At 39.0% G+C, this 14,107-nt stretch overlaps 2 protein-coding genes across 4 annotated transcripts; both read right to left on the reverse strand.

Moving 5' to 3' along the window:
* Nucleotides 1-2,273: 2,273 nt before the first annotated feature.
* LOC103435630 (probable 3-hydroxyisobutyrate dehydrogenase, mitochondrial) lies at nucleotides 2,274-5,952 on the reverse strand. Of its 2 annotated transcripts, XM_008374019.4 has the most exons (10): nucleotides 5,723-5,952; nucleotides 5,230-5,318; nucleotides 4,939-5,053; nucleotides 4,641-4,788; nucleotides 4,350-4,432; nucleotides 3,814-3,909; nucleotides 3,553-3,695; nucleotides 3,272-3,356; nucleotides 2,981-3,060; nucleotides 2,274-2,493 (listed from the first exon to the last, which is right to left on the reverse strand). In XM_008374019.4, the coding sequence occupies exons 1-10, from the start codon at nucleotides 5,849-5,851 to the stop codon at nucleotides 2,406-2,408; spliced, it is 1,056 nt and encodes a 351-aa protein (XP_008372241.1). In that variant the 5' UTR covers nucleotides 5,852-5,952; the 3' UTR covers nucleotides 2,274-2,405. The 2 variants fall into 2 exon arrangements, with proteins under 2 accessions (XP_008372241.1, XP_028958881.1); XM_029103048.2 differs by lacking the exon at nucleotides 5,230-5,318 and having other exon boundaries at nucleotides 5,723-5,927.
* A 1,254-nt stretch (nucleotides 5,953-7,206) lies between these two features.
* Nucleotides 7,207-11,966, reverse strand: LOC103435628 (LRR receptor-like serine/threonine-protein kinase GHR1). Of its 2 annotated transcripts, XM_008374018.4 has the most exons (4): nucleotides 11,564-11,898; nucleotides 9,891-10,969; nucleotides 8,210-9,760; nucleotides 7,207-7,951 (listed from the first exon to the last, which is right to left on the reverse strand). In XM_008374018.4, the coding sequence occupies exons 2-4, from the start codon at nucleotides 10,948-10,950 to the stop codon at nucleotides 7,368-7,370; spliced, it is 3,195 nt and encodes a 1,064-aa protein (XP_008372240.1). In that variant the 5' UTR covers nucleotides 10,951-10,969; nucleotides 11,564-11,898; the 3' UTR covers nucleotides 7,207-7,367. The 2 variants fall into 2 exon arrangements, with proteins under 2 accessions (XP_008372240.1, XP_008372239.1); XM_008374017.4 differs by having other exon boundaries at nucleotides 9,891-11,966.
* Between the last annotated feature and the right edge of the window lie 2,141 nt (nucleotides 11,967-14,107).

A 14,107-nucleotide genomic window follows, 5' to 3' on the forward strand; every position in this document is an offset into this window, starting at 1 on the left:
GGGTTGGGGGGACCCCGGCACTCGGTCTTCTTTTTAGTCCTTGCCTTGCTTACTAAGGAGTAAGCCCCCTCCTTTTCCTTTCCCAAATTAAAATTTTCTTTTACACAAATTGAAATGAAACTATGAAAGCGTCTATGAAGATATTTTTACGGTGAAGCGTCAATTTATGTTTAACAATTCCTTGTAGCTAACAAGTTAGGCCATCACCAATCGAGAGCTGGTCAAATGGTTTGTTTTAGTTCTCTGATCCTCCAAGATATTAATATTTTAATCAACAGTACAGGGTTATATTTGCCTTCGTCTCCAACCGAAGGCCAAAGGGTCATAGGGCTCGTTTTAGCTCTGTCACAAAAATCCGTCTCCAACCAAGAGCCAAACATAATTTATTATTTAAAAACTACCACTTAAATTCAAATCTAACGACCAAGTGACGTCAGCATGACGTCAACTAGCCGTTGGTAGCTGACGTTAGCTAGTCATTGAATTTGATTTTTTTTTTTTTTTTGCTATAAATAGGGTGGATTTTGGGCTATAATTCAACTTTGAATTCAATCTATTTCAATTCAATCTCTTTCAATTCAAGTTTGCAATGAATTCCAACTTTGGATCATCTTTGGATTCCAACTAGGGGTCCTCATCCAATTCCAAATTGGAAGAAAAATGGGTGCAAATGAGACGAGAATATGAGGACTCTGATGAAACAAATTTTGTAAAATAGAAGTTATAGGAAGTTATAAAAAAAAATAGAAGTTATAAAAAAAAATTTGTAAAAAATAAATAAATAAATAAAACTGTAAAAAAATTCAGAAATAACGGCTAGTTGACGTCAGCTAGCTGTTGGATTCAATTTTTTCTTTAAGCAATCTTGTCGGTTATAACCGACGGGAATATATTTATATTAAATATATTAAATATAATTTTTTCGGTTATAACCGACATGATTGCTATGAATTTCTGGCCAGCCCTGGCTAGCTGCTTGTGGTTAGCCCTTTGGCCCTTTCAGATTCCGTGAGGCCCACGAGTCCTCTGGGATAGCTCTCGGTTGGAGACGATTTTTTGACTATTTTTGACATTCTGATCCTCTGAACCCTTCTGTTGAAGATGACCTTAATCAAACTTATTACAAAGATAAAAGTCGAGTTAAAATCTACTTTAACCAAGTAAAGATCGGAAATCACGATGCCAACTGGTCATGTAGCCAACTCACATTTATTATCATTGTATTTTAAATTTTAATCAATTTCCATTGAACATTGTGCCATTCCAAGTTTAATTGCTTTCCTTTATTTAGGAATTGACTTCAAAATCTTTTCAAATTTGCATTTTTCTTCTTCTTTTGTTTGAAATTGTCTTGTGTCTAAATGGTAAAACTTCAAAGCACATATTTTTGTACTTAATGTCATGCGTTCGATTTTTTACTTCCTGAAAATCGTTTGTAGTTTGATTGGCCGACGTAGATACCCAAACACAAAAGGCCCCCTTCCCTCAACCTACAAATAAAGACGCCACTTCTCCATTCTCTTGGGTACTGTTTGGCACGTGGAATGGGACGAGGCATTCCGTCCCATGTTTGATGCGTTTAAAACAGGTGGAACATATTGTTCCACGGGACGAGTTTTTGGTGAATTTTCGTTCCACCTCACCTCTCTGGAACGACTCGTTCCACATCCGTAGAACACAAAATTATAACATCTCCGTCTCCTTCTTCTTCCTCCTTTTTTTCATCCGAAGATATCTTTGCTCCCTTTCCGTTCCGTCCCGTCTGCATACCAAACGATACCTTAAGATTGTCTCGCTTTCCAACATGATATTTCAGTTCGTCATTTCTTCATCTGAATAACACTATTCGTACCACCTTTCAATTCTTCAAATTGAAAGTTTACTAACCACCTCTAACTTAAGTGGACCACACTTGTGTACATGAGACTCACTTGAATTAGAGAATCAGCAATAAAGGCGGTTCAAATAATAGTACTTTTTCTATCGATGGAATATACTCTCCCTTTCTCTCTGGCCTAAATATAAAGAGGAACACATAAGCATCATAAAAAGGGAGGCAGATTCTCTGCCCTCCCACTTTTCGTGCCCTCTTGTTTGTGTGATCACGGTTAAACCACGTCAACATTTTATATATATATAATGTTGACACAGCTTAAGCGAGACCACACAAAACAGAAGAGCATGGGACAGCACGGGAAGTGGAAGGGCAGAGAATCTGCCTCCCATAAAAAGCTGGGGGTAGATTTACAAAGAAACAAAACGCTATCAACATATAGACAAGATAAATTGTATTCGTTTAAGGCCATGAAGTTGCAACTTTGTATAGAAATTGAGTGCCACAAAATGCTTTTTCAGGTTTCCAATATTTGGACCTGCTATTATCACTACTCAGTGATGAAGTCAAACTAACTCTCGTTCTTGCCGGAGTAATAATGCTGGAAAACACAGGAGAAGTCCTCGGTTTCGTGACCATTCTCGCAGAGCTCTGTGTATCTGCACAACAAAACAGTGCATCAGCTTAAGGTGACCGAAAATAGTATATGCAGCGGAGATTGTTGTGCTTTACTAGTTATCAATTTCAGAATTTGAATTGGATGTTGACGCAAAGCTTAAATCAAGTTTCGGTTAAACTTCAAAGTAACCCAACATTAAGCATTGACAGCTTAAATCAAGTTTCGATATATGCACACAGAGATCGATGCATATGTGTTTTGTACTTCCTCGACTGTCTTCTGTTATGGTCAGCATGTCACCTTACTTCTATTATCGAGTTTAGATGGATGCTTGTTACTTCTAGACCGCTAACAGAAGGAGTGCAAGTAGTTTTCGGAGTGGGACTAGCATCGCTAACAGAAGGAGTGCAAGTAGTTTTCGGAAGAGTGGGACTAGCATTACCCTACCTTATTCATCTATGATATAATTAGATATGAAAAATATGCGAGGACACCGACGTAGGCTCAAAAAAGGCAAAGGGATTTACATCTTTTGTGCTTGGGATGTCAACGGGCATCTAACACCAACCTCTTCGGCTGATGTTGCACCAAGGTTTAGATCCTTAGCCTGCCATTTACCAAATACAATCATCAGTATCCGAACAACATATTAACATTACAGGACTCAAGATTGACCGTTAGGAAAGCATCAGCAATATGTTAAGGCCCGCAGAGACCGAAGATACTAGATGACCAAAATTTGTTGAACAGTTTATGCCTAATATTTGTTGAACAATATCAAAAATAAATTTCAGACGAACAGGATTAAACTAACTTACCATAAGTTTGGATGCAAACCCGCCATCATAGTTCCTTGAAGAGGGCACTCCTTCCATCACTCCAGGAACCGGATTATAACTATCACTGTCATGCATTCCATGTCCTAGGTGTTAAGTACTAACAAACCATTTGGAAACACATAATCTACTCAAATATAAGCCCAAACCTGAAGATATTCCCCATAAGTGTGTGCAGGTATGTGTAGTGTAGGGGCAAGATCCAATCGGCAGCGAAGCAAAAATTGCCTTAAGCTACAATGTAGAAGGTATTCCTATATTACCTACTCCAACAGCGACCACTTGAAGAGTTGAGTACTCTTGTCAGAATACTGGCGGAAAGTCCGAGAGCCTGGCCAAGAGCAAGGGATTCAGAGACACCAATCATACTAATAGACATTGCCAAATTATTGCAGATCTTTGCTGCCTACATACAAAACCATTTTAGATGTCAAACAATCTGCAACAAGTTCAGGTAGTGGCATGAAAATTCTCAAAAAGCGGAAGGAGTTGTATTTTTGGCTCGTGAAGATGTAAGAACTTACTGAACCATTTCCTGATCCACCACAATAAATCATGTTCTTGCCCATCGCAAGGAATAAGGACTTTGCTGCCAGATAAGATTCCTCAGAGCCACCCACCTGCAGACATGCTATCTTTTGATCATGACTCAGAAATTAGATATCACCAACCTAGGTACAATCCTCACCCTCTAAAATCATATATCCCGTCTTGTGCATATACTAACTAGGATGACAAGAACAACACCTAGGACATATACTAAACAGTTAATTAGAGTATCTGGGAGAATGGAAACTGAAAATCTAGATCGTAAAATCAGCTTGTTTACTTCCATAATCTGAAATTCTTCATCAACTGATATTATGATCAAAATGTCAGTCCGCATTTCCGGCCATATATCAAATCAAAGTCATACAATGAAGTACAAGTGGTATATAGTACATGAGAAATAATACTGAAGAACAACCGCCCCTTAGGAATGCATATTCTTCTCTCTTCAATATAACTCCAGCATTCAGACTTAAATTACTGACTTCGGATGCCAAAACCAGAACTATACCATGAAAGTAAGAGTCCCCGCTTCTGCAGCAAGAACACCTCCAGATACAGGGGCATCCAACATGGCAGGCTTCTTCGGATAATCTACACAATATGCAACACATTAGTCAGTAAAAAGGCAAAGTTAAATGTCCCCCATCAGCCATCTTACAAAATAAAGTCAGTAAAAAGACAAATGAAGGAAGAAACTGCATTTTTTCACAACCTCAGCCATTTGATATTTTAAATCAATATAATGGATGATTGAGCAAGCACTGACGCACAAACAAATTAAATCAGTCTGCTATTGTACCTTTTTTCTCCTTTAAAGTACAGTCAGATACAGCAATAGAAAGCTTTCTCGACGTTTGTGGATCAATAGTGGATGAATCTATTAATAACCATGGTCGTAATTCCCCTCCACGAAGTAAACCATTAGGTCCAGTATAAACATCATATACCTGCATTTGAAATAAAAAAACAGTGTCACATTTTGCTGTTCTTGTGGAACTTGAACACCTCAAATTTGCAAATTAATGAATTTTAAGCAACACTTGAAATGTAACTTCCCATAAGTAGAGTTTAACGAATGAATGAGTTAAGGCACTCACGTGAGATGAGGAAGGCAGCATTGTGATTACAACATCACTAGCTTCAGCAACTTTTAAAGGTGTTTCTTTGGTTGCAGCTCCCATGTCAGAGAACTTCGTCACAGCATTGCTGTTTCTGAACAATAAAAACAATAACACATAGACATTATAAACCGCCATAGAACACATGGTGATCCCGCCTTATCCTAAGTATGACGGGGATAGTTAAACCTTGAGATTAATCAGTACAAAACGTAGCTGACTGAATGTGATCCAAACAAACAGTTTGTAGAAAAGATATAAATACATTACATGTCATGAACAGCGACTCGGTATCCAGCCCTAATTAGATTATTTGCCATCCTTGATCCCATATTTCCCAGCCCTATAAACCCAACACTCTGCAATCCATTCAGATAATGTTACAAATATACAGCACCCAAAAAATCTACTTAAACAGTAGCATTCTCCATATAATTACTCTGTTCTCAAAGAACTGATATATAAATATTTCATAAAACAATCTTATGCTTGGAGTCTGTTTCAGTAAAAGCGCTGCTGTCAGTCAAAATCACTTCCCAAAGAAGCACCTGCCAGATGTTTCTTCAAGAAGTGCTTTTCCAGGAAGCACTTGAATTTTCAATAAAAACCTCAACGTGTTCATAGTCAAAAGACTTCTAACAAAAGCACTTTCGAACATAAGTGCAATCCCAAACGAGCAAATCAATTTTCCCACATACCCAGATGAGAATTAGCATGAAATAACTCAGAGCAACCAGAATTAGCATCAAAATCAGAGCTTTACCTCAAAACCGGACGAGACTTGCTCTGAATAAAATCTGCGTGTTGAAGATGGCAGAAGAGAAAGTGGGTCGATTGAGGAAATGCATTTGGAAAGATGATTCAGTGATCTCACCCTACAGAAAATTGCCATGCTCTCTCTCTCTCTCTCTCTAGAGGCAAAGTTCAAATAATGGCAGTGCTAATTTACAGAAGAAAAACAGGAAATCATTGTCTCCAATCTATCATTTGGTTGTCTTATCTTAAAGTCCACGTCATTGTATTTGTATTTCATGTTACATCTTTATCTATTTGGCTTTTTTGTCCAACAAATTATTCCCTCACTTGGAATTAAAAGATGAGCACTTTGTTGCGGGATAGTTGGTTATAATAGCGTTTTCCGTGAGGGGTTTTATATAGAGCTGAAAAAGTGATGGATATAGTCTATTTTAGTGCTCTGAAGAATTGTTGGTGCTTTATAAAAGAATCTCTCATAATGAGATGCAGGCTCTATATGGAGCTATATATATTTATTTATGTAGTAATTTGATTAAGCGATGATTTTTTTTTTTTTTGTGTTTAGCTTTTCTTAATTTGGGGTGTGATATCCACATACTTCATTTTACTTCTCACATATTTTTTTAATTTTCGGCCGTCGGATCGGATGAATTGAAGAAGATCAACAGATAAAAATTATCAAGGGGTGTGTAAGAAGTAAAATGGGATGTGTGGATAGCACACCCCTAATTTTATTTTTGGACGTGCTGTCTTATTATATTTTTTTATGAACCCTTCAACCTAAAAAGTTCAAATTGTAACAAAGTTAGATTTCATCACTTAAGAATCGTTCGTTGGTTTAGATTCTTTTATCTCAAACTCATCCATTGAAAGAAACAAACACACACTTCGCCTTTTGAAATAATTTGATTTTTACGTATAACACAACAATTTACCTAGTACCAATTGGTAAATTAGTGGCATACAATTTTGAAAAAATTATTTGAAAATTTCATCCATCAATGCCCATGAACGTTAAATCAATTTGAAATTTTAATTCTTATGGAATATAAAAAAAATCATTGATTAGCCAAATTGTAAGAAAAATAAGAAAAGAAGTTGCTAACCCCAATGGTATATCTAACCCTATTTTCCGGCTCATTGGAGATGAAATTTCTCGCTAAGGCTGAAAATGTGATAGCCTCATGAAGGATAAAGCTCCCTTTGGGGATGCTCTTAGGACCGTATGATCTTTATTTTAAACAGTTTTTCGTGATTTAGAATAGAACATCGCTCAGAATTGTTACAATTTTTCAGAAATACGAGCTGCCCCTTCAAATAGGTTAGTTGGCAGTAAAGCGTTCCACCTCTTGCACCGAAATTTAAATTCCTCTCCAATTCGATTTGAGTAGTTTAGAATATCGTATTCTTAATAAACGATGTTAATAACATAGGGCAAGGTACGTAAACTTGGAAACGGCCGGCGCGGATCGTCATGAAACGACACAAAGCTAAACAAAAAACATTGCATCCCTTGAAATCTAGTCCATTTCCAATTCTCCACAATGGTTAATTCAATCAGCTGATCACACTAGAAAAACCAAACCAGATACAAAAAGGGAGCCCAATGAGATATTAAAACTTCCCTCCTACAGAAAAGGAATAACTTAAAACTATATGGAGGAGAGATCCTCATATATGTTCTTAATACCTGGCCTCTCCCCAACACTTCTTAGACATCGTAACGCTATTCCAAGGACCTCCTTCGTTCCCTTCTCCGCTGCTGGCATTCCCATTTCCGGCACCAATGCAGCGTCAAAACATTCAGAGCCGCGCCCTTCTGCCACCCTCAGCCGAACCCAATCTGTCAAATCAACCCCACTTCCTTCACCTGAAATCACATCGCCCGCGCACCTTCCAGTTAGGAGTTCCAGCATTATCACTCCAAAGGCGTAAATATCTGACTTGAAGGAGGGAAGAGGCTTCTTGGAAGCAGCCAACTCTGGTGCACGGTAACCCAACACACCAGCATCAAGAATCTGTTCGATGGTGCCAGCTTGTGTCATGAGGCGGTGTAGGCAGTAATCAGCAACACGGGCATTCAGGTCTGGCCCGTCCAACAAAATATTTGATGCTTTGAGGTTACCGTGTGGAACAGCACGGTCAAAATGGAGATAGTTCAGGCCACGTGCGACGTCAACTGCAATTTTGAGCCTTTGGGCCCAGGTCAATGGTGGACCTTTTCTTCCTGGCCGATCTGAAATAATTTAGGCTCATCAGAAATGCCAATGGAAGGTTACCTAAATACAAATACGCGCACAGATAGGATACATATATGCACACGCACACATGTACATGCAGAGAGAAAGAGATCGGTGAAGTAGCAAGAACAATTTTTCTTCAAAAATCAAGAGAGAAGTGGGCTAAAGATACAAGTCATGCATTCTATAGCAAAAGAAACTGTTTGATCAACGCAAGATAAATAGGTCGAAGAGGCTAACAAAAAACAGCTTACCATAAAGGAAGCTTGCAAGACTTCCCGGTGAGATATAATCGGAGAGAATGAGCTTCTCATGCTGTGTGGGACCCCAATAGTACCCTCTCAAACCTACAACATTTGGATGCCTCATGTTCGCGAACTTTTTAGCCTCCTTGGCAAACTCCTTTTTCTGTTTCGCCACCCCTTCTCTCAACCACTTAACCGTCAAGAACAACCCATTATCAAGTGTTGCCCTGTAAGAAGTCCCATGGCTACTTCTTCCTAGAACTTCAGCAGGAGCCCTTGACAGCTCCTCCGGGGTTAATGCAATTGTATCATCAAGAAAATGCAGCTCCCCAAACAATTTATCCGGTGACCTCACGTCCAGTCTTGCAAGGTTTTCAGTAGTGACCGACTCTCCAGAGTCTGGCGACCAAGAGAAATGGTTGTGCTTTGAAGGGGAGAAACCAGCTACAGCTGCAACCTTTTTATCGGGGCTGACAGTTTCGGATGATGATCCTTTTTGTGAAGCCATGAGATCCTCAGCTGAAACAACCAAAGCACCACCCGTGCCTGTTCCACGATCACCAGATTGGTTTGGTTGAGTGCGCCTGTGGATGTCTTTTTTGCTTGTGGTATGCTCTGATGGGATTCTTCTTGACATACGGATGTAGTGTACGAAGATAGCAAGCAGAAGAAGAATGAAGACAGCAACCACACATGAAACTATAATGATTACTTTGACCATTGCACTGATTGGTCTCCTCTTTGAATTTTCATTTCCAGAACTGTTTGATCCCGGAGGACCATTTGGAAAAAGCAAACGTGCATTCCCTGGATAGAAGGAAGATTTTGGAAACTTTCTCAGATTTTCTGGGACATCCCCGGAAAGATCATTGTATGAAGCATTAAAGCTTTCAAGACTAGTAGGCAAGTTGTTTGGCAAAGGACCTGTAAAATGATTCTGGGATATGTCTAAAGAGCTTAAAGTGCTGATGTTGGTGAAGGAAGTTGGAAGAGAGCCAGAAAAATTATTTCTAGCAATATTGAACATTTTAAGCCCCTTCAATGAACCAAAATGATCAGGAAAATAGCCACTAAGATGGTTCTGGGAAAGATCAACAACTTGAAGATTTGACTCACTGGGCAAAGGAGATGAGATGTTAATCGAGCCGGTGAGTAAATTATCACGAAGGTGCAGTTCTTGCAAAGTGGGCATTGTTAGCAATTCAGCTAGAACCGTTCCATTGAGCTGATTGGAACTGAGATCAAAGACGCTAATCTTTGGATATTGTGTTATAACACTTGCTATAGAACTACTAAGAGTGTTATGGGAGAGGTTAAGATAATTTAAACGCAAAAACTGTGGGGTTACATCAGGGATGGGTCCTGCCAAATGATTTTGACTCAGATCGAGATATTCGATGTTCCCCCATTTCACCATCCTGGTTAAGTTTCCTTCGAATTTGTTATTCGATAGATCAAGCACGGCACAACTTCCGGTCAGCAATGGTAACTCACCAGTAAGCCCATTTGAGGACAGATTGAGGAAGCACAGATTGGTCGATGTGATCATATCTATTGGTCCTGAGAGATGAACTTCAATGTGAGAGGCATGCTAAAACACACTAAGCATAAATGAGTAAAGTAGAACAACACAAAAGGACGCATTTGCAAGTGAATGTAAACGAAGGCAAAAGGAAGTACATATTAGTACCTGTGAGATTGTTGCCACTCAAATCTAGTTCAGTTACGACAAGAGAATCTCCTTTTAACAGACCATTAGGAATATCTCCGGTAAATCTGTTGTTGCTGAGTTTGAGGACTTGGAGATCATAGGCAAAATTAAAGCCAGGCAATTCCCCTGACAGCTGGTTGTAGCTGAGATCCAACACCTTCAGGTTTTCAAACATCTGTAGCTCACCACCGCTTACCAGTGACCCAGTGAGCTGGTTGTGGCTAAGATTCAAGTACTTAATAGTCTCAGAAAGGCGGGGTAGAAACTTCTGCTGTTGTGAACTGGAACTCACAAACATATTGCCACTCAAATCAACATGAGTGACCTCAGATAGCATCAAAAATTCCGGATCGATATGCCCATCGAGCATGTTCCCATGCAAGTCAAGCACATCGAGACTTGAAATTAACTCAAACCCCTTGGGTATTTTCTTGGTAAAGCCATTTAAAGACAAATTTAGATGTACCAGTTTAGGCAGCTCTGTCAATGATGCCGGCAGGGGCCCGGACAAGGAGTTTCGACTCAAGTCCAATAACTGGACTGAGGAAAGCCCTGAAATTGAATCTGGAATAGAACCGGAGAAGTTGTTGCCACCTAGTGAGAGATTCCTTAAGCTCCCTAACCTACCAATCCCAGGTAGTAAAGGTGAAGAAAATAAATTGTTGGACAGGTCAAGGAACTCAAGGCTTTTGAAGTCAGCTATGTTGTCGGGAAACTTCCCCATTATCGAGTTGTTGGCCATGGAAAGTCTCACAAGCTTCGTTAGATTCGCAAACACACTCAAGTCCACATCCGCAGAGAGACTCAAGTTATCAAGGACAACCCCAGCAACATTTCCGCCATTACACACAACACCGTTCCAAGAAGATGGGCAGCCATCAAAGTCAATGGACTCATCATTCCAAGAATTAAGGACATAGCCAGTGGGGTCATGCTTGACACCCTTCTTGAACTCGAGCAGCGCCAAAATATCCTGCGAAGGGAGCTGCCCCATGGCAGAAATAAACAGAAGGGACACCACAAAAAGCCGACGGAGCATACTTGCCCTATATTAATGGCTTCACCCAGTTGAAATAAAAGCTCAATGTTAGAACAAGCAGTAAACTTTACGCCTCTACAACCAACAAATTCAAGCAGGAAGACCAAACCAATATTCCAACACCAACTACAGCACAACACAGGACCCTCACTTTCGATTTCGAATATAACGAGAAATAGCTATCAATGTTGGGAAGAAGTGGAGGGCTTTTGAGCTCTCAAATCCACAGAGTGATAGAAACTCAACTAATATTCGGACTTGTTCCAACCACAGTTGGAATCAAACATGCATCCAGAACCCCCCTTTTTTCCCTAACAAAAAGGCCAAACCTTTGAACTTTGAAGAACTTCAAAGGACCAGATTCTCCTCCTCAAAGGACAACACAAGTCATTTTACCAACTTCATACTACACAGCTCAAAGCAGTAAATCACACAAATAAGCAGCAAAAACTGTCACTATTAGAGACCTAACAAATTTTACTACCAAAAGATTCCATTTTTAGCAACAATGTGGCTCTGTAAAAACTATCCCAATACAAAGATTCAATCTTTGAAGCAAAACCCAGAATTTGAAACTGCTGAAAAATTACAAATGGGACTGTAAAGGCATTACCTTTTCCACATTGCTTCTTCACAAAGCTCACAGAACAACCAGCTACAGAAAACCCATGAACAAAAACTAGAAGTGGGTCTTCAAATTTACAAGCCAAACTGATCAAGGGACCCAGAAGAAATTTAACCAGAAACAAAAAACCCCTAAAAGAAAAGTACTTTCGGGCCTTTCTCTAGTTATTAACAGTCCAAAAACCTTTGCTCTTTCTTTAATGAAAGTAAATACAAAAAATCTCAGAAAGGCAGTGTCTTTAAGAGGGGCATGTGGAGGCACCAAAGAAAAAGCCAAAGGGGTTCTGTGGCATTAGGGTATTAAACAAAAACCCTAACAACCCTAGCTTTTGTGCCTTTGGGGGATTAACGTCTTTTAATGGTGGAATTGGGAAAGTAAGCGGGAAAATGTGGGGTTTTTTGGGAGTAATATTTAGGGGATTACCCGCCAAAAGAGGGGACAGAATCTCTTTCACTTTCCTTGTGGACGTCAAAGAATTTATTAAATCCAGTTTAAAATTTTGGGGTTTCACTTTTTGGGGGACTTAAAAGATAATTGCATGGAGGATTGTGAGGTCAGTGCCAAGTAGGACTGATGTGGGCTCCACCCCCACCACCGCCCCTTTAACCAGGTGCTTTCACTCCTTTGAAGGGAAAATGATCATCGCCGATTTTTTTTCTAAGAATTTCATGATTTTACTTATTTATCATGGTTAAAAATTATTTTAAAATTTAAAATTAAATATAAATAATATTTAATAAAAACTAACAGTACAATATACGATGAACGGATAAAATCACGTATCTATAATCCGCCGGATCCTTTTCCCCTTTCAAGTTCCAATAGGGCCAAAGAGGTGGAGTAGGTGTATACATAATGATATGGTGTGACAGTAAGACCCACAAGCAAACCAGCAGGACCATTGTGATAATGACACGTGGGAAAGTACACTCAAACATGAGAGATCTTCCTATTCGACGGCCGAGATATATTTACAGACCACGGCGGTATTCCAATTTTTAATCAACCACACAAAGCTATGCACCACATGACCTGCCTGATAGACGTGGAATATTGACATCCTTAACGTCTCGGCTGTACGTAACTCTTTCCTGACAATCATGCTACAATGCAATCTTACTAAACGTATATTATAACACGTGTATGCATATATTGGTATTATATGCTAAGTTAGAATCCAATTATATATTGTAAATTTATCTTATAACACGTAGATTAAAAACAATGCAAGACGACACACCAAAGCATTTGTCCACTTTGACCAAAGTAAGAATAAATAAAAATAAAAGATTTGTCGAGGGATATAAATTGACATTACGTGAAATCCAGAGTCCCCATCTTGTGAGTCCCAAATCGAGAAGAGATTTTTTAGTGTGACCGGCATACGAGATGGTACATCATGTGTCATTACATAAATAGTAGGATATGTGTGTTACAAATTAATAACTTAAAAAATAAAAATTTCGACCACTTAGATAAAAACACGTAATGTACCAGTCATGTTTCCGTCACAATTAGAGAGGTTACATGACTTGTTGGTTTTGAGATCTGGAGGACCACAGATAATTGCAACTACAAAACAGCGGATGGAATGGATGGGGACAAAGGTGGTCCAAGCCTGAGGATTGCATTTATACATTGTCCTCTGTCCTCTGTCCTCTATCTTCTGTCCTCTCTGGTTGGGTGTTTTGGATAAAAGTATAAAACCAACTAATGTTAGTAGAATAGTAGGATTTACAAATGAAACTTATTGTGTTTTCTTCACTCTTGATATCAAATTATATGAAAAGTAAATAATAATCGTCTTTCAATTAATCTAACTTCCTCTGTTCCGTTGGACCAACAAGGAAGTAATACATGGATGTTCACATGTTATCTCCATTGACTACGCCTTTCGACCTGATCTTAGGTCTTGACTCACCATTCGTAAGTGAACATTGCATTCATTAGTCAGCTGATGACCAAGATTTCAAATCCCTTACTAAGTAAAACTCTTAGGTCATGTTTGGTGACATAGGACTAGATTGGATAAGGGAGCATAATTAGGTTGCATTGGATTACATTTATTTAGTTTTTTATTTTATGTTTTTGTTTGATGGGTTGCATTGGATGGCATTGGAGGGGAGAATGGAGAGGGTAACATTAACTATCCCGGGTTTTGGGTCTTGGGTCTTGGGTCATGGGGTCGGAGTGGGTACGAGGGATCAGGTCGTATCCAATTCAAATTCACATGCGACTTAGTACTACGGAATAATGGTATTTTTCTTCACTTATAAGTGATAGGTCTTATGTTCAATTCATATCAAAGGCGAATTTGAACCACATTATTGCTAGTCCATTGTGAGGCTCTAAGTCCATCCCTTCACCTTAGTGTAGATAATCACTTGTTAAAAAAAAAAAACAAAAAATTCAAATTCAGATTTTTCTATAATATTTTTACTATAAGGAGAGAGGAGAATTCGAAATTGTTATAATAATTTACGAGAGGGAGCGGGAGTTTGGAACCCAAAGCGCACGAGTAAACACCTAATA

Source organism: Malus domestica, chromosome 05 (genome assembly GCF_042453785.1).
Source record: "Malus domestica chromosome 05, GDT2T_hap1".
NCBI classification, from domain to species: domain Eukaryota; kingdom Viridiplantae; phylum Streptophyta; class Magnoliopsida; order Rosales; family Rosaceae; genus Malus; species Malus domestica.

Excerpts from the sequence above, each read along its gene's own strand:
- LOC103435630 (XM_008374019.4), bottom strand. The coding sequence starts at position 5,851 with ATGGCAATTTTCTGTAGGGTGAGATCACTGAATCATCTTTCCAAATGC. Across the intron at positions 3,910-4,349 it reads CGGGGACTCTTACTTTCATG|GTGGGTGGCTCTGAGGAATC; the intron begins GTATAGTTCTGG and ends GCATGTCTGCAG. Across the intron at positions 3,696-3,813 it reads GTGGATCAGGAAATGGTTCA|GCAGCAAAGATCTGCAATAA; the intron begins GTAAGTTCTTAC and ends TTTTGTATGTAG.
- LOC103435628 (XM_008374017.4), bottom strand. The coding sequence starts at position 10,950 with ATGCTCCGTCGGCTTTTTGTGGTGTCCCTTCTGTTTATTTCTGCCATG. Across the intron at positions 9,761-9,890 it reads GAGTGGCAACAATCTCACAG|GACCAATAGATATGATCACA; the intron begins GTACTAATATGT and ends TTCATCTCTCAG. Across the intron at positions 7,952-8,209 it reads TCTTGCAAGCTTCCTTTATG|ATCGGCCAGGAAGAAAAGGT; the intron begins GTAAGCTGTTTT and ends AAATTATTTCAG.